Consider the following 20,161-nt stretch of genomic DNA (forward strand, 5'->3'; position numbering starts at 1 on the left):
TGCACTGACTACGTTGTAGAACAAGGCCTGGTAGCGGAGGATGGATGGGGGGGGGGGGGGGGGGGAAGGTAGGTGAGAAGTTCGGGGTTTATGGGGTCCCACAATCCAGATGCGAAAAGCAAGAGACCGTGGAGACATCAGCAGCATCACTGCACCTTCACGCAGATGTTCCCTTTTCCCCTTTAATGAATGTTTGCACCACTAATTTTGATATCGACGAAACCAAGAAAATTAAAGTTGGTTTTGCCAAGCCTAAATATCGTATGGCCAGCACAAACTTAAGAAGCATGAAAAATAGACTACGCGAAGCCTATTGTATCCTGACCGTTTAAAAACGTACATTTTTTAATTTTTTATTCCAATGTGAAACTACAGCTGGGGAGTGAAAGCATGACCGGCATCCACCGTCCATCCGTCCCAGGTTCATCCCTTTTTTAATAAATAGAGATGACCTGGGAATGTCCAATAGTGCCTGGTGGACATTAACTTGAGATAACTAGGCCTGGCAGACAGCATCTACTATACAATCTTGGACACAATAAAAAAGCCCCCCCCCCCCCCCCCCCAAAAAAAAAAAAAAAAAAAATAAGAATAAGAATAAATAAATAAACGATGAGTTCGCGCGTAAAGCAAAACGCGCCATTTTCCCATCATTGAAAATGGGGATGGTCTCAATTTTTCATTTGTATTGTCCACGATTGTATATAGAAGTGTCTTGGTAGCATGACGTCATCAAAAAGTAATGTTGGAAGTTTCACAACGAATGGTCACCAGGAGACCAACCGCTGATCAAGGCGTCTGATTAGCCTGGGCACAAGATTAGGGTGCTCTTCCAAAATAAAAGACTGCAAAATGAATCTAAGATGTATAATATACAAATTTATTCGCGTCACCAGGACCTTCAATGCCAACACCATGGCGTCATTACAAACAGTATTTCGTAGAAGGGAAGGATAGTGAAAATATCTAATAATCTTATGTTTTATACAAAAGTGTAATTAGAAAAATAATTCCAATAGGCGACAGCAACACTAGACCTGTCACGAATTATCACACACTTGATGTAGACATCCATGAAATATCCCACGGAATAAATAGCTGAACTACCAGAAAATACAAAAGAAGCCTTTTTAGTTTTGTTTTGGCCTAAAGTACTACAGTTCGCAAAAGGTAGAAAAAAAGCAATACATTATATATAAATTATGAGAATGATTCTATAAAGATATTATCTTATTCTTTCTCCGATTATTTTGTATTAACAAATGTAGATTATTTTCTTGGAAGTCGAATATTACAAAACGAAGAGTATCAAAAACGTAAGTATTTTTATATACCCACGTGTTCACATTGTACCACTTGCCCTGTTCAGTGGTGAAATTTTTACATAGATCTCCCACAGATGTCGTATACTGAATAAAGTCTTTGAATATGAATATAAGAACATCACATATTGAAGTGCGGATGAAAGATTAAATAGAAGAAAGATCATCGCAGTTAGTACGAAACTTAAGCCGTTGCGAAAGCCTGAAAAAAAAAATTAAAAAAAGAAAGAAAGCCTGAAAAAAATTTCCAGGCTTTCTTTTCGCAACTGCTTAAGTTGCGTACTAACTGCAAGGATCTTTCTTCTATTTAATAGTCTTTTTTACCTAAATATTTAAGTTAAAGTTAATATCGAAAAGTACTAAACTGTAGTGCTATTTGTTTTCAATTCTTTCAATCAAAAATACGTTTGCGTTGAATAAAGGATTTTCAAAAGCAGGACTACAAATCCGATGACAGAGAAATTTAGAATCGCGTTCACGCAAACGGCAAATGTGAGATTCCCGTTAACGTTTTCTTGAAAAATTGAATGCATAGATGAGAATAGTGCAAAATAATTCTTGCCTTTGATGCTAAGGCAAAAGTACTCAATTTTACTGAGAAACTGAAAACAGCGAGCGGCAAATGTAGGATAAACATGGTCACGTGGTCATTTCTGTCGTTTCCCGTTTGCCATAAACGCGATTTTAAATCTCTCAAATTGAAACAATTTAATCATTCCGCCATCTTGTAACACTCTTCGCGAAAGTACTTTCACGTCAAATTGTATCAATTGTAAGCATTCTTTTCTCTATACTACAAAATTAAGGTTACGAAAAAGCGACTTTAGCCGTGAAAAGTAGACACGTGATCACATTTAATTTCGCGGGACCGATTATCCAATCAGAATTCGCCGAAAGCTTCCAAGAAACAAACAAAAGTCTACTCATAGAACAAGCAGCCTCGTCTCCAGAAGTCTTCGCGAGGACCCTGGGACGAGATTGTGCAGCGAGCTGGTTTCCTGAAAACTATCCCAGAAGTCTACTGGAACAGTTGATAACAAATAAGGTACGCAACTTTCTGAACTGAAGTGCTTTGTGCTTTCAGCCACACTACAGCATACCAAGCCTTACAAAAATATCTATAATATATCTTTTAATACTATTTACACGAAAGAAGAAGTTATTGGAGTAGGTTCCACCTACAATTTGTTTAAACTATAGTAGTATATTTCACTCTAAGGTAGAAAAATGACGCCTCTTGACGAAACGAACGAGAATACCAAAGACCGCGTTTGTTTCCTCCTCAAATACAACTTGTAACGCGACTTCAGCTCAATGGAATAAGCACATTTTCATCAAGTACTTTGATTTTTCTGAGTATTAAATTTCTTGACTAGATGCTGTACCAGCCCACGAACAACAACATCGTCCTTTTCCAATCCTTCGATTAACATAGGTTCCAGACCCTCCTCGATTTGTTCTAAGGTCTCAGCGAGTGTGGCCTCTAAAGCTTCCATGTCGTACACGCTTTTCGGTCTCGCCTTCCGAGGTTCTTCCGAATCTGGCTTCACTTTCTCGACTGACCAACTCTGGCGTCGAAATTCGTCCGACCTATGCCGAGAACCCGAACGCCTTTTCCGACGCCTCACGAGCTTGTAGCTTTCAATGGGAGTACTAGTGAAAGCAACTTTCGTAATTTTCTCAATTTTGATCTTCGGAGTGTGATCAGTAGAGTCTTCCTCGCTACTTTCGAACGTAATTGAGCCCACTCTATTCCGCAGTTTACTCCTGTTACGCATGCGTATCTCGTCTACAGTGTTTTTATCGTTGACTCGTTCAGAGTACTGCCTTGCCATTTTATAAACGTTAGGCAATGTCGACTTTCTTGGCGTAATGACATGCTCTGGATCTGACTCAGAAGATTCCCTGTCCAAGTTTCTTAACGGCTTGCTCTTTTCGTTGCTGCTGTCAGCAAAAAGTTCAAACACACGTTTCTTTATAGGGATGCCTTCAATCGTCTGAGGGGACTGCTCTACTTCGTTGTCCTGCGGTTTCGATACATCATGGTTATCCTGTGGTACATCAGGTTCTTTTCGGCTACTTTCCCTTTTAAGTTCTTGATTTCCATCACCATTAGAGTTTTCAGAAAAATCAGCAACTATAGCTCTATGCGGTATCTGACAAACTTTTGTGGTCACGTCTTTTTCGTCTTGACCGCGATTTTCATGTCCGTTCTGTACGCTTTTTTCTTTGTTTTTATTGCCCATAGAGGAAGAAATTTTTGATTCATTGGAGCGTGAATCACCATTTTCCGCAGAAAAGTCGATGACTCGCTGACGACGCCTACGCCTTAGAGAATCCGTAGATTCACCTTTCGTGGCAAGCGATCGACTATCGTTCTTTATGAGCAAGGCTGATTCTAATAGTTGCGCACAAGAAATGGTTCGACGAGTTTCGTCCAGGTCCCGGTCAATGGAAGCAAGGAGCTCTTCCAAATTATTTTGAGGGGAGTCTGAGCTCGAGTGAGAAGTGTTTTTGTCAGGAGAGGTGCCTGATTCCACCAAGTACCGCGTCTGCGCAACACGCATCTGAGTCTCGCTCATGCCACTCTTCTCCGCGGGAGGTGACGATCCGCTGAATGCTCGGGACACCTTTCTTACAGTAGAGGTTATCGCTGAATATTCCTGGAAACTTGTCATCTCACTACAGCTGAACACAGCTGGCGAATCCTCTTCTATGTCACGCAAATCACAGGCCGACGACGACTTTTCCGAGCTCAGCCTCGCTTCCAAAAGTCGATGGCCACTCGATGAGCGCCTTGTCAAGCTTGGCCTATCATTACGCGCGCGCACGAGTTCCATCCTCGCGCGCTCGCTCGCGCTTTCATCATCAGACACAGCAGAGGCGCTTTTGTTGCGCGCTCTTTGAAGAGCCTCGCATCTTGAGAGGCTGCTAGAGCGTTGTCTAGGAACAGGAGGCGTCGTTTTAGCTCTGTTCTCTTGAGTTGTATCTTGTTCAGTAGAGAGATATTGTTCTTTCCCATTATCATCTTGTTTGACAGCATCACAGATCTTGTCAGAGAGTTGTTCTTTTGTCATGTCATCTTGTTTGGCACCATTGCAGCTCTCGCTAGAGAGTTGTTCTTCTTTCCCATTATCGTCTTGTTTGATAGCACTATGGCTGTCATCTTCGAGCTGTTGTTCTTTCGCACTGTCACCTTGCTTAACAGCATTACAGCTCTCGTTATCAGCAGTCCCCAGTACCTCCCCCTGCGCATTTTGTATTGAATACGTTGTACCTTGTTCCGTGGGTTCCTCGGAATTTTGACTCTTGTCCTACAAAAGATGGCATCAAATAAATTGAATATCTTTAGTCGGACTGAAAAGATTTAAAAGTACTCGCAAGTTGTTCTGAACTAGCCTTTATTCAGAACTGACTTCTTACAAGGTAAACTGCAAGGATTCCGGAAAACTTCACAATAGCTAATAAGCCACCTTTCATAACGGCCACGTCGCTACAACCGCCCTATTTTCTTGTCCCAATCGCGGATCTCTTTAAATATATATTTTTTTATTTCGAAAAACACAATACTTACAATACAATATGAACACCACTTACACTTATTACAATGCTTATTTACATTACTCCATTACTCTACTTACAGTCACTAATAATTGCACTACTTACGGTATCCGGGTCTCTTTAAATAGCTTTGACTTTGACCTCCCCATAATTCCCAGGCTACTACAAAAGCGAATGTTTGGTTTATCAACAGAGTTGATAACTAAAGGTAAATTGGCCACCGTAAAGAGATTCGAGTGCTGACGTTCCAAGCGATATCCCTTGGCCAGAGCAAATCCGAAGGGCTACCACTCCAATCTCTTTACGGTGGCCAATTTACCTTTAGTTACCAACTCTGTTGATAAACCAAACATTCGTTTCTACTCCCCACCGACGCAGCACCACAGTTTCTTTAGAAACTAACTCCCTTCTACAAAAGTTACTGTTTATTCGCAGCCATTCTGTAATCATCATATAATGCTCCTTCAAACATTTTATGCGACAAGCGAAAACAAATCATCTTGCAAGGTATGTGCAATACTTGTGCCTCTGCCATTCTTAGTCACATCCCACAAGTGTTACACTTTGTGATCTTGTAGGGTCTATAGTCTCACCTCTTTATCATCGTCATCCGGGTCATTAGAGCTTAGTCTTCTCTCCAGATCTCCCGAGCGTGTACTACCGGGTTCAGAGGAAACGCCAGAGTCGTCTTCAGTATTTTCGTCGCATTCTTCCAGATCCTCTTCCCTGTCACTGAGTAGTGAGGAAGGGCGGATTGGTTTCTAAATAAAGGAAGCCAACAAATTGCATCCGTGAGATCTGATGCGCACGTGATAATCACGTGAATACTTGTGCGCACATTCTGAGGCAAACTTAAGTCTTCACATGAATGTTTGCGAGCGAAAACATCTGACGACGGGCTAACGCTCGAAACGTCAGCGCTCGAATTTATTTACGGAGGCCAATTTACCTTTAGTTATCAACTCTGCTGATAAAACCAAACATTTGTTTCCACTCCCCACCAAAGCAGCACCGCAGTTTCTTTAGAAATTAATTCCCTTATCTGAAGTCTTCACACTCGAGTTAGCAAATACAAGCATTGACTTTGACACGAGTCGACTTCTTGAGGCACGAAATGTGCGACGAATTCGCGAGAAGTCAACTGCTCTATATGAAAACAGAATTTAAATAACTAATACGGGCTGGGATGTGCAAAGTGGAAAAAAGCTGTTATTGCAGTTGTCAGCGGCTAATTCTGCATTGTGTTGACATGTTTACCTCGTTTACATCCATTTCATTTTCAAAGAAAAGAATGTTTGACTGCAGGCTCAACTGTGATAACAGTCATTCAAAACATGTGCCGAGTGGTTGGCTGATACTAACAAGAAGTCCCATTGATTTAAAGCTTAGTCTTAGGAGAAATACCGGAATGGACTTTATCAATTCGAGTTAAGGTGATTGGTTGGCTGATACTATGTCGTCTGATGAAATCCGAGATTCACACCATGATAACAAGAAGTCCCATGGTTTTTTTTTTAACTAAGCAGGGATCCGCAAATTCAAACCATGTTAAACAAGAAGTCCCATGGTTTTAAAGCCTAGCCTGAGGAGAAATACCTTGTCGTCATCTGATGAGTATGCGTCTGAGGGTGATCTGGGTTCACTCTCATCATCTGACTTCCTGCCCAGTTCCTGCAACAAACAGAGGAATTTTTAAAACGGGAACAATATTCTGGGGATTTCTACCTCCCACCCCTACAGATATCACAATGCATTTGTCGCCCAATGCAAATCACATTAAAAAAAAAAAAAAAGATTTGAAAAGAGGAAACTGTTATATTGGGAATATTACGAACTCACGAACTCACAATATGACCAGCTCCCAGTTGGCTTGATAGCTCAGTTGGTAGAGCTCTGCACCGGCATCGTAGAAGTCATGGGTTTGAACCCGGTTCAAGCCTGATTTTTTTTTCAGGCTTTCTTTTCTGATCTACTTAAGTTACTTAAGTTACTTTAAAAGTCACTTGGTCAAAACTACACTAGTCTTCTACTGTATTGTGAGATGAATTCACAGTGGCGTTGTTCATTGAACTGTTAAAAAGAGCGTTAACTTATCTACCAAGGTTTCCCTTAACAAGCCATTTGTCCTCCATGTATGCTACACAGTGGCGTTTTAACTCACCGGTTTCTTTTGCACAACCGCTGCTCCTTTGAAAGAAAACAGACAACAAGAAAATCACTTGAGTGTTAAATAAAACAGTCAGTCAATAGGCCATTTCCGAGTTGTTTAGAACCTCATTATGAAAGCGAGGCTAAGTGCAAAGCTTTTCCCATGAAAATGAGTTTTGTTTGCATACGAATGAAAACTAATTTTCATAACAAAAACTATCGACACAGTCTCTCTTTCACAATGGGGTTCAAAGCAACTCGGCAATGGCCTATCAAAGAATTTCAACTACTGTAGGGAAAATATTACAAGTTTTGCAAGACGTTTTAATATTTATCTTACAACAAATACGATAAAAAATTAATTATACGATCACACAACGAACAGCCAAATGAGGATGTGTGAAGTTACTTAGCGAACCCTCTAGCCAAAAAAACCGTGGGCTCATGTCTTATCAGAGACAAGCTTCTTCTTCCCTCGACTGAAATTTTAATGAAAATTTTCATACTCTCGGCTACAGACCCTTTTGCTCAAAGAGTTGCTAAATTTTTGTCTAATGGATAAATCTATTTTTAAAGTGAGATGACGGGAAGTAGCAACAAGCTTTCAGTAATCTACAGTGAATGTTTAAAATTTAAAAATGTGAAATGACAAAGAGCAAACACTTAATTATTGTACGTAACCGGAATAAAAACTAAACCGAGAAAAGAAGAGTGCTCAATCAGACATTATTAGTTTCAAGCTAAAAAGAACAAACTCCGATTTAACTTTTTGGGTAAAAAATATTTAAAACATTATGAAAAGGGCATGAGAAGAATAGTGTCAAATAGAAAAATTAAAAATATTATTTGAAGTTAAATGAACACTTAAACGAGGAAATATTGTTTATTAATATTGCTGATGTTTATTTCTGATGTTGATGTTTAACGAAAATTACTAGAATAATCCTGAAGTGTGACCATTCAAATGAAAGCTACTGAGCAGTACTTTCCTATGGTGCTGTTTATCATGCTGTACAAGGTGGTTCTAACTTTTGAGTCTGTGGATAAAATCCTAAAGTGTGACCATTCAAATGAAAGCTGCTGAGCAGTACTTTCCTTTGGTGCTGTTTATTATGCTGTTAAACGTGATTCTAACTTTTGAGTCTATGGATGAAATCCTAAAATGTGACCATTCAAATGAAAGCTACTGAGCAGTACTTTCCTATGGTGCTGTTTATTATGCTGTTAAACGTGGTTCTAACTTTTGAGTCTATGGATGAAATCTTAAAATGTGACCATTCAAATGAAAGCTACTGAGCAGCACTTTCCCGTGGTACTGTTTATTATGCTGTACAAAGTGGTTCTAATATTGAGTCTTTGAATAACACACTAAAGTAAGAACATTCAAGTACTTTCCTCAGGTCCTGTGATAAATTTAAGAACGTTTAGGTTAACTGGGCTTTAATCGATAGTGATACGCTTAAAAAGCTTAAACACCTTTAAAAGATTTTATTTTACAAGTTAAATTACCTTTAGCATATGTAAAATTACGTGGTACACTGCCATAGCCAGATAAACCCACCAGGTTTAAGCGTTTACTGTTTAAGTTCAACTTATCCATTAGATTGCGTTGGAAGGGGTCAATTATTCTTCTGTTTACATCCACTAAAGATCCTGTGTTATAATGTTTAGCTAGAGTCTGGTACAGCCTGTGACAAGCGTTTCTATTGGCTAGTTCATGAGCAACTCGATCCAGTCTCTTAAGTTCTAACTCGGACATATCACTGGACGTTTGCTGGACTATTTGGTGGAGGCCGCTTAGAGATGTCTGAAGGCGATTATCGTTGATATAATCAGCTGTTACGGTTACAAGAATGCGAGAATTGTTCATTGCTGGGGAAGTAAAGTAAAAATAAATTAATCAAACAAAGCAAAGCAAATGCCCATTTGAGTTAGACACAATGCAACGTTACCAATAATTAGTTTATTAAGTACTAATTTATAACAATAGGTTGTTAATTTATGACATTTTATGACATTAAGATGTGAAATCATGTTTTTTACTTTACGTTTTTTACGCACGTCCTCTTCAATTGCCAGCCAATTTTAAGCCGAGAGTCGCGCAGGTATTAATTGGTTCAGCATATAGCTACCATACAAAGCTAAGCCTTCCAAAAAATAATGGATTTGATAGGTCAAATTATGAAACTAGTCAGAAAGGAGTGAGTGAGTGAGTGAGTGAGTGAGTGAGTGACTGGGTAGGTGGATGGATGGATGGACGGACGGACGGACGGACGGACGGACGGACGGACGGACGGATGGATAAATAAATGAATAAACACAGAATAAAAGTTACTTTTTAGCCGAGGCTTTCCTCTGGTGAGTTTGTCAAAGGACGGAGATCTTTTCTTGCTCTCGGATGATCCTGTAAAATGTTAAGAAAAGAGTTACAACCGTTGTAATTACCCAGATGTATTATTATACATTGGTTTTGTTGTTAAGAATACCATGATTATAACTTGCTCTACAATGTAGTATAGAAATGCGGAAAAACAAAAGTGTGGTACTTAAACAAAGCTACTGCAATACTAGTGCAATGTTTATACTGTACAAATTTGTGTTGTGAATTGAATCCTAACGTTTGAAAAGTGTTTAGCATCACAACAACAACAACAACAATTTATTTACAGATTCAGATTATATAAAGGGCTTGTCCCGCAAATAGCCACAAAGCTAGTCGAGGCGGGACAAGACAAAAAAAAATTACAGTAAATTACAAACATGTTGGAAAAAGGAAAACTTAACTTTACATAATAACGCAGATTTAGATAAGGCTATACATCAAACTTATTTTGGGCTGGCTTTCGCATGTATTTGTCATCAAATATTATGATCTAAAACATAATTCCATAAAGAGTACTTCACCTAAGTTTCCCTTGTCCTCCAAACTCTCTTTCCCCAAAATGAGGGCTTTAGCCTGAAAAACCACCCATTGACAGTTACTTTGACAGTTATATATGATATTCACGAAAATGACTCTTATTACTAACCTAACGCATGACTCTAACAACGAATGTTTGGTTTATCAACAGAGTTAGTAACTAAAGGTAAATTGGCCACTGTAAAGAGATTCGAGTGCTGACATTTCGAGCGTCAGCCCTTCACTTTGACAAACTGCTAACGCTCAAAACGTCAGCACTCATATCTCTTATCATCAGAGTCACCCAGATGATCACGTACTTAGGGTAAACTCAGACAAACCTTCTTTGGAACTGAGGCTGCTAAACTGTCAACAATCAGTCCCTTGAGTTCTAATGTCCACTTATGTTTCTGATCAGCATTTCTGGCCTAATAAGATTAGACAGAGTGGTTACAATAGTTGTATTGATATAGAGGTAGAAGTTTCTTTACAAATAAGTGACTATACTCTTGATAGAGTACTACAGACTGCATCATCATCATTATCATCGTCAAAAAAGCTAATGCAAGTTGGAGGACTTTTCAAAAGCTTCTTTTAAAGCAGCTAGTAATCCAGCTTTAGTTATACAAGATGGAAGACTATTCTAATGTGCAGTTCCAGAAAATATCCATACTCTCCCCACGGAAGGCTTTTTTGTTTTGCATCCCCCTTCCCCAAAAAAATTTCAGTTTAGCTTCATACTTTGCTTCTAAAATTTTGACTTTTAAGACCCCTCTCCCCATAGGAATTTCTAATGACCTTCCAGGGGGGCGGGGGGTATGGATTTTAGTTCTGGATCTACACAATTAGCCTTAACTGTCCAGGGATAAAAAGAGTTCTTGTGGTAATTAAATTTACTTTCAAATTAAGTAGTATGGTAGTATAAACATTCCATTGACCATAAACCAAGTATTTCTTATCCAACAAGCACAAACCAGTTTAAGGCTAACATAGACAAGCTTTCGCCAGGAGGTTGTGGTATCCAATTTCTTTTGTTTGTTTGTTTTGCGTGCGTTTTCTTGTTTCCTTTCTTCTAATTTGAGCTGTTCACATCCTATAATGTAACCACTGGATTTTTCTCACACTCAAGGCAAACTTACCACGAATGTATACGTGATCTTCTGGTTATCAAAACGTATTATCTCAAATGCTAGTGGTTCTTTATGCACTGATTCCAACAACATCATGTTCGACAGCTGGCATTTTAACAAAAAAAGAAAACATTAGCCGTGATTCATCTGTTGATAAATTGCTTCAACCTTGCCCTAACAGTGATCAGCATCAAATTTCACCTTGCAATATCAATGCTTATTCAACCCCTGAGGTCATGAGAATTAAGGATATGATCACCTAAAAGTATGGAAACAAGATAGAATTTTTCTTTGATATTAGGGGTTAAAGGGTTAAACTACAAGATGGCTGTAAAGTCTTCTTGTGCTGTTCTAGTGCTGGACCACAATTAACTCATGAACAGCGTGTTCTTCTGTATTAAGACTCAAGAAAATTTCATATGGAATTCATATCATCTGTAAACACATTATGTATATCACATGGTGGTTTTAACATGAGTGGCCATAATTTTTTTATACTAAAGGCATATGAAGCATCTTGGACAAACTTGGGCAAAATGTTGTAATGCATCTGGTTATGCATCTCAAAGTTCATCTGGCATAAAGATTGGTACAGGGTGAATAATTCATCCACATGAACTACTTTCTGTAGCCATCTTGAATGCCAGAGACAGTTTGTCTGGACAAATTACCCACTTTGTGCCTGCCTTTACACAAGATTAACTTTTGTTTGAATGGACATATACATACAGATAAATGAGACTATAGGCTAACAGCTTAATGTCACCACCCAATGATGAGATGATCTGAACAGCAGCAAGCTGTCAATCACAGCCAGCAGGATCTTATAATTATTACAAGTAATTTCAAGACCCGGTTTGTAATCTGACTGGGATTCAAACCTGTGAAGACCAGTGCTCTTCCTTACTGAGCTACATGTAACTCCCTGGATGACTAGATACAATAATGAGCTTATCACAGTGTCCTCTGATTTTGAGATTCCCATTGTAAAAGCACAACTGCTGGTCTAGTTAGGAATTCAAATCATGACCACTGACTCAGTCTGGCAGACAACGCACCAGTTGTCAGCTGGACCAAGACGGCAGTTAATGTAAGTGGGTGATACTCACCATCAGTGTAGCTTTGCAAGAGTAGCCATTTTCTTTGCGTTTTGTAATGAGGAGGATTTGTTCAAATAAAAACAAACATCTGTCTGTTCTAGTGCCGTGCAATCTGAAGGTGTCCTGAAAAGAAAAAAGAAAATAGTAAGTAAAAACAACAAAAAATTGACTGAACAAACAAACACTGACAAGGGCTTTTGGATAGTTAAAGGGGAAGTATCATGGGAATTAGTGGTGTAAAAACTCCGATACGTTTTTTTTTAATCAACAGTATTAAACCTAAAAGTATTGCCAAGATTTGTTGTAGATTGTTTCCCCAATGCACTAAGACTATTGAAGAGTGTCTCTGGCCACAGATAAACTGGGTTAGAATGGACTGCAACATGAAAAAAGTTAGGCTAGCTGTTTTCAAGTTCTCGCACTTTCGTTTCCAAAATGCACTTGCATGAGCAGGTCATGTGTTGTTCCTTTCAAGAATTCAGTTGATTTCTCTTTCTTGATGTTCTAGAATTATTTTGTAACTAAGTGAAGGTGTTGTCGCACCATTTTCACCACAAAAGGTCAAAATCTCTGTCAGCAATACTTCCCCTTTAGGGAGTCAAGAAAAAGTAGTTTGCAAGGTAAAAATGTTGGGTGCAGAAAAAAGGGAGAGGACAAATTAAAAAATAGTTGAGTCAATGATGGTCCCATTTATAGTAATGGTAAATATAAATAATTGAAGAGTTGAGGCATAACCATCCTATGGTGAATTTTAGATTGCTTTTTGCTGTTTTAGTGCAAATTCACCAGAGTTTTGCATGTGACCTTAAATTCCTTCAGGAAACATTGCTCCAAACTTCGTTTTGTGATGAAAATTAACATCTTGCCCATAACCATAGCTTTTTACTGCAAACAAAGCAAAAAGCAGCGGATAAAACATTGGAGCAATGTTTTCTTAAGGAGTATTTAAGGCCACATACAAAACCTCTGGTGAATCTGGGCTAAAACAACCCCCAGCCCTTCCATTATTTTGTTGACATGTTACAATGAAAAGAGAGCAAGTACCTCTAAGACAAGACTGCCATAAGTTGTAAGGTCTGGGCCCTGCAACAAAATAAATATGATGATGATGTCAGTTGGCTATGAGAAGCATTGACAGTTCTCTCAACATGAAAGAAGTGATCAGTGTTACTAACGATCATGTGAATCAGACTCTTTACCTCAAAATCTGACATCTGACTTTGAATCTCCTATGAAAAAAAAAAAAAGGACAAACATGTTACCTCGTAGAATAGAGCAAAATGACCAATTACACTCAAAGCTACAGGTGTACTAGGCACATCAATACAACTTGTTGCTGATGAAATTGTAGCCTGTGTCACAGACTGAATCAACTACCGGTAAATACCGTCTGCGAATGAACACCCAAATCTCTGTTCTAGACCCCCAGTGAAGGAAACAAAACACCAGAAGTCACTTTCATTTCCCCTTCAATCTAATTCAATCAATCAAACCAGAGCAATCGAACAATGACCTTGTGGAAAGGCCAATCACGGAGTGTACTCAGATCCTGTTATGCTATATTGGGTCTATTACAAGGGTTTGGGTGCTAATTCGCAGATGGTATTTTCTGGCAGTTTATTCTGTCTGTGGTGCAGAATAATGAAACTACTGATCAGAAAATTATACACCTGGAAATGTTAAAACTGAAGAGAAAACCCTGGACAAGTGTAGGGCATTTGACTTTTTTGAGGAACTTTGATCCAAATTCCCTTCCTGAGGCAGAAAATTATAAACCTAGAAATGTTAAGACTGAAAAGAAAACCCTGGACAAGTGTAGGGTATTTGACTTTTTTGAGGAACTTTGATCTAAATTCCCTTCCTGAGGCCAAACATTAGGCCAAATAAGGTCAAATGCCCTTCTTGTGGGACATCTGCAGTTTCTTTCCCTGTAAAGTAAATGGTAAATCCAAACTGGTAATAAATTCAGCAGTCATTATGCCCCAGGGTGGGGAGGGAACGATAAGAACAAACGTCCCAAATCTGCCTGAGGTCTCCCCTCCTCATGATTAACATCGAAAGCCTTTTTACTAATAAAACTGTACAGAACAAAAGTAAGAATTCAGAGGGGTTCACACCTGCACATGAACTGCAACTTCATGCTGTCTTTTCATCTCATTGATGTGGTGTGCTACTCCAGTCATGGCAGAAAGGGCATCCTGTGCAAAACACAGAGACACCAAGAAATTATCAGTTAGTTCTACTGGGAAGAGGATTGTTTAGGGAAACCTTAATGGTGAAGCTCGGGGAGAAGGAATGAACAAAGGCAAGATGGAAGAGGGAAGATGGGAGAGGAAAAGGTAGGGATTACATTGTAAATAAGGAAAGGAAGGTGAAATGAGGGACGGATATGTGGGAGAGAACTTTAGGATAAGGGAGGGAAGGTGGGAGAAGGTGTTGAAAGGGGGTAGAGAGGGGAAAGGGGACAACAAGGGATGGAGAGAGGGAAAGAGGACCGGAAGGCAGGAGAAAGGGAGAGAGGGAGGGGAAGGTGACAGAATTAGAGAGAGGTAAAGAGAAAGGAATGGGGTGAGGGAAGGAGGGAGGGAGTGGGAGGGAAGGCCTAAGCTAACTTACATAGAACAATAAAAAGAGAAACTACAGTCGACTCCCAATAACTTGAACCTTCAAGGGAAATTGAAAAAAGTTTGAGTTATCGGGAGTTCGAGTTATCGAGGGTAAAATTATATAGAAGATGGCCTGAAGGGAAAGAAAAATTGGTTCGAGTTAGCACAAGGTTCGGGTTGGCGAGGGTTCGAGTTATCGGGAGTCGACTGTATTAATCAATCCCCAACAAATTTAAGAGTAAGTTCAACAGAATTTTTGACATCCCAACAAAGGAGCATGGAACATTTTTTTTTTATTATAATTAATTGTGATTACAACTTAAAATACTTACAGCAATTACTTCATAACCTTCAGGGTGACTTTCCATGTCAAAATGCTTTTGGATATCCTGCCAAGAAAAAAAATCCCAATGATTTCTGTTTAACCTGTTTTATATGCTCTGTTTATGAGCGGGGGTGACTAAATAGAATATTAGGGAGCTTACGCAACGACGACGGCAGGGGCAACAAAAACGTCACCTGAAAATATAACTTTATTTCATTTGTGCTACTTCGTGATTATTTCAACTCAACTTTTACAAAAATGGAACCAAATAAATGAAGTTGGTACTGAGTGGTGTACAAGTTAAGAAAGAAAATAAAAACTTCACCGCAGTCCATTGACGTTCTCGACAAAAAACTAGAATTTGGTCATTTCATGTTGTTGTTTTGCAGAAGACGGCAAAGAAATGTACCAAAATGTAAAACGCATGTGCACAGTAATGTTTTTGCTCATTAAACCTATTGTTTTGCGGTGTTGTCGTTGACGTTGACGTCGTCATCGTTGCTTAAGCTCCCTAATAAAAAACAAACAGTCTCCCCAAAAAAATGTGTCCTCTGTTTCTTGGATATTGGTTTTACCTGTAGTAAAAGATGATATTTTAGGATTCTTTGGACAGGTTTTAACAAGTATGATCCCAGAGGCAAGGAGTGGCCAAGTTCAACTTGAATTTTCTGCAATAAAAAATAAACAAATAAATACATGTCAAATGAAATAAGCAATAAATCCAACAATGGCTGATGCATCAGGGCCAAAATTAATACCTTTATAAAATCTGCAGTCTCCTTTTGTTGTGTGGACTTTGTCAGTACTTCCATAGAACTAACATGAAAAGAATAAACATGCAGTTGAAAAAAAAAAATGACACATTTAAACCAATCTTGGGGCCCTATTACTTTTGAGGCTTTTCTAGAGTTTCTCATGTTACTGTACTTTTAAACTCAAAATAGTTTAAATAATTTTCCAAGCTTCTACTTAAGGTGGCCGAATACAGTTTTCTATGGCACAGGTGTTAGAAGACGTTATTTGGAAATTATGTACTTCTGGACGCCCAAAATTTGCATGGTGTAAGACCAACTAAGAAGGAATGTATTTTGGTAGGTCTTGTTGAGCTAAGTGCCGTTTCCATGGCAATGCAGCAGACTATTAAACGTCCATAAATAGTAGGTTTCCTTTATTTTTAGAAAATGCACTCATTAAATTTTTTCCATTTTTTGTATCCAGAAAAACTCACAAAACAGTGACACAGGTGCACTACTTTCATGTAATTTTAACAGAGAAATCTCCTGTAAATATTGATTTTGCATATTAATGTTTTGTAAAGATACCCTCTGTTAGATTTAGCTTTCTCTTTGTGGGCGAGTTACACTTTTAGGGAACTGTTTTCATGCCAAATGTCACGAAATTCTAATGAGTGGTTCCTTAGAAAACAGTTCATTTCCACAAAAACAACCTGTCACAAATTTTTGGTCAAATGCGCATGCGTAGCTTTAATTGGGTTTCACGCCAAAGATGAAAAGCATGCAAGAGGTCTTCGTGAATGGCTTTTTTGCTCGGAAAGAAAAGAAAAAGAGTTCAGAAACAAGAAACTTAGTTATTTAAGAACAAAACTTAACTTTACTATCCATTTCATGTGAAATTGAGGGATCACTTTATCGACGGCCGTATTTGCGTACCACAACCCTAGCATGCGCTTAATAGCGTCACTAACTGGAACCGGCGAAAACTGTGTCCAGACACTTTACAAGTAAGTGGCAAAGGCAGGATTTTCATGAACTAGATTAGAGTAAGGTATATTGACAGGTCAGTAGATGGTTAGATTCAGCACACTATATTATTGTTCTTCAACAAGCACAAAGAAGAGGCTGTGAGTGCATTATTAATAAAAAAAAAAGTAATAATAAAAATAAGAGAAACCAAAAAAGAAAATAACATATAAGTGTCAATGCATTAATTTAGCACAGAGTACTAATTGGGGTCACCCTCCAGATTGAATTGAAATTTCAAGGAAATGTTGGTTCTTGATGAGAGGAGGAAACCGGGATTACCCGGAGAAAAGCCTCTCTAGCAAGGACAAGAACCAACAACAAACTCAACCCACATAAAATTATGACACCAAGTCTGGGAATTGATCATGGGCCACACTGGTGGGAGGCGAGTGCTCTCATCACTGTGCCATCCCTGCTGAAACATTTATAGCCACAATAGCACAGTAAAGTCAAAGCATAGGGCAGTCAAAACAGAGTTCTAGCATTGCAATCTGAGCTGAAGTTCAGTAATGAGAAGACTCCCAAAGACCAGACGAAGTGAAAATCCCAAGTGACTGCCTCTTGTACCAACCAGCACTACAGGGATGTATGACTAATAAGCATGTATACATGTTAATTGCTTACATGGTTTAGTCTAAAACAGTAAAAGGAAGCAGTAGTCTTCAAGTGTATTAACACTGTTTAACTATTTACATTAACCTGATGCTGCAAAATGCCTGACTGATCCTTCATCCTGTTCTAACTGTCTGTCTGGCTAGCTCTCTCTGACTGTCTAGAGCTGACTATTAGAGTATGATTGGTTCTTACACTGGGTAATTTGTACAGTAATCTGTATATGTTTTGAAGCCCTTCTCCTGAAAATACAAAAGAAAGAACAAATTAAAACTGAGAAAAAAGACAAGGAAAGGATGAGTTTAAACTAAACACATCAAAATCATTAATCACTGCACACATTCAGCAAAGACTGGATTCTCATAGCGCAACTCTGCAGATGAGACTATGAAGACTGAATGGTGCCTTAATAGTAAAACCAGATGGCAAAAGGATAAGAGGGTTAATTTCTGAAAAAACTGTGGTGCTGCGTCGGTGGGTAGTAGAAATGAATGTTTGGTTTATCAACAGAGTTGATAACTAAAGGTAAATTGGCCGCAGTGAGTGTAAAGAGATTCAAGTGCTGATGTTTCGAGCGGATTTGCTCTGACAAAGAGCTAACGCTCGAAACATCAGCACTCAAATCTCTTTATGGTGGACAATTTACCTTTAGTTATCAACTTCGTGGATAAACCAAACATCCACATGGCAAAAACCTGACAAGATATGGCATCTTGTACAACCTTGAAAGGTTGATCCATGTGAGATCCAGTGAGTTCCTATATGATCCTAAGCTCTAACTAACAGTTTTACGATCTTATAACAACCCACCATGTTAATAATATTTTCTCCATTGAACATTTCTTGAGTGAGTTGTTAGCCAGGTTAAGTTGAAAGGTTGGAAACCTTTTTTCAAATCTAACCACCAGTATTAAAAATAATAATTATTAGCTGTCATGGTACCGAATTTATTATCACAACTTGGAGACTGGGTTTTACATAAGACTGTCAATTAAAATCCCACAGGATCCTGTTCAGAGTTTCATGTGGTTGGATTAAAATCTTCAAAGCTAGGTAAATCTGTTACTAACCTTTGACACAAAATGGCCAGCGACATCAACTGGATCATCACCGCATTCTTCAAGTTCAGCTAGAAATGCCCTTCATTGCAAACGGGAAAAAGTTATTAAAGTGGCAAATTCATAAAACTAGAGTGGTTGCGTTAATGTTGGAAATTCATTTTTACCCGTATACCTATATGAGATGGCACACCTTTGATGTACATGTACCTGACATACTGACAGTGAGCTTATAATACAGATATTATTGTTTTATGTTAAATTCAACGACAGTGGCTTAAAGGGTTAAAGATTGGAACTTACTTGTTAAACTCATAGATTTCTTCTATATTCATGAATAAATCTTTGACATCCTGCTCTAGGAATGGCGACTTCTTTCCCCTCATTTTCTTTAGATACCCCTGGAGACACAAATAAGACAAAAATAAAAAATAATAAGTTTACCTTTCATGAAAAATTTTATATTAAAAATACAAAAATTAAAGCAATTCAATGTTTCGATGTAATATCTAGGTAAACATCATTTCAAGAAATAAAGTCAATTGAGGTTGCGAGGGTTAGCGATACAGTGCAAAATGAATTGAAATTGAAACAAAATTTTGAATTCTACTGCTGATCCTCACAACAAGCTATTAAATCAAAATGTCGAATCACTTTTAATTTATTATAGTATTTTTAGTTGTCCAGTTGACGCTCTTGAAAGCAACCACCACGGGAATTGGAAAAAGTGGTCAAAATTAGAGCTGGTTGCTTATGAGAATACACTCTTGTAAGCAACCGAAATCTGAAACAATAGAGCTGGTCACTGACATGTACCAGAGCTTTTAGTGTAAAGCTTTCTACATCGGGTGTTATATACCTGCCAACTCTCACGCATTGTGTGTGAGTCTCACGCCTGGGCACTAGAGACATCGATCTCATGCATCATGGACAATATCTCACGCCTGTCTCACAAATCCGGACGAATTGTTCTAAGAAATCTTCATTTCATTTCAGATTTGTTATGTATTATTTCTTTGCTCCTTATAACAATCACAAAAGCTTTCAAATGTCTACCATCTGTTTGAATCGTAAGTGTTCAAAAGTGGTCAGAATATCGTCGGACATTTTCGGCAACGTTCGGAAGTCTTTGGAAAATCGTCGGAAATCTTTGGAAGTGGCTCGGACGTTTTCGGAAATCCCGGTCATGACGAGACAAAAATCTCACGCGTTTGACTCAGAAAAAGTTGGCAGGTATAGTCTTAGGGTAACACTCTTGATCAAGTCTTAAATCATCTTGAATTTTAGATTCAAGATCTTTATCTACGATCATTATTATGCAGTGCTACATGTATATTACTGTAAATGTGATCACAAAATGTATACTTTTATTATAGAGTGGCCATAATATGTATCAGAATCTTTGAGTGGTCGCTTACGAGAGCTTAAAAACAAAGGAAAAGACCAGTTGGTAATTCCCAAAAGTGGCTGCAGTTGCTTATGGGAGCAGTTGCTTACGAGAGCTTTTGATTACAAAGTTTAAGTGACAATTCAAACGGGGTTTCACAATGGTGGTCATAACTAGAGCTGGTCGCTTACAAGAGTGGTCACAAGGAGAGCTTTGACTGTATGCTCTTCTTGTATACTAAGGAAGATGG

General features: G+C 38.5%; 1 protein-coding gene across 2 annotated transcripts in view; it reads right to left on the reverse strand.

The window, feature by feature from the left end:
- Positions 1–859: 859 nt before the first annotated feature.
- The window catches only part of LOC146481797 (uncharacterized), a 35,504-nt gene continuing 16,202 nt past the window's right edge, over positions 860–20,161 (reverse strand). For both annotated transcript variants that reach the window (XM_085107833.1, XM_085107832.1), the window contains exons 4-21: positions 18,828–18,925; positions 18,537–18,606; positions 17,662–17,708; positions 15,850–15,907; positions 15,667–15,759; positions 15,099–15,155; positions 14,278–14,358; positions 13,360–13,389; positions 13,205–13,243; positions 12,170–12,283; positions 11,070–11,165; positions 10,272–10,358; positions 9,936–9,987; positions 9,367–9,435; positions 7,045–7,070; positions 6,480–6,554; positions 5,477–5,644; positions 860–4,636 (exon numbers count right to left, since the gene is read on the reverse strand). In XM_085107833.1, coding sequence (XP_084963959.1) covers positions 2,657–4,636; positions 5,477–5,644; positions 6,480–6,554; positions 7,045–7,070; positions 9,367–9,435; positions 9,936–9,987; positions 10,272–10,358; positions 11,070–11,165; positions 12,170–12,283; positions 13,205–13,243; positions 13,360–13,389; positions 14,278–14,358; positions 15,099–15,155; positions 15,667–15,759; positions 15,850–15,907; positions 17,662–17,708; positions 18,537–18,606; positions 18,828–18,925 — 3,240 coding nt within the window. In that variant the 3' untranslated portion in view covers positions 860–2,656. The remainder of the gene's footprint in view (positions 4,637–5,476; positions 5,645–6,479; positions 6,555–7,044; positions 7,071–9,366; positions 9,436–9,935; positions 9,988–10,271; positions 10,359–11,069; positions 11,166–12,169; positions 12,284–13,204; positions 13,244–13,359; positions 13,390–14,277; positions 14,359–15,098; positions 15,156–15,666; positions 15,760–15,849; positions 15,908–17,661; positions 17,709–18,536; positions 18,607–18,827; positions 18,926–20,161) is intronic.

The sequence above is a fragment of the Pavona decussata genome, unplaced genomic scaffold, assembly GCF_977016875.1.
Source record: "Pavona decussata unplaced genomic scaffold, jaPavDecu1.1 SCAFFOLD_48, whole genome shotgun sequence".
NCBI classification, from domain to species: domain Eukaryota; kingdom Metazoa; phylum Cnidaria; class Anthozoa; order Scleractinia; family Agariciidae; genus Pavona; species Pavona decussata.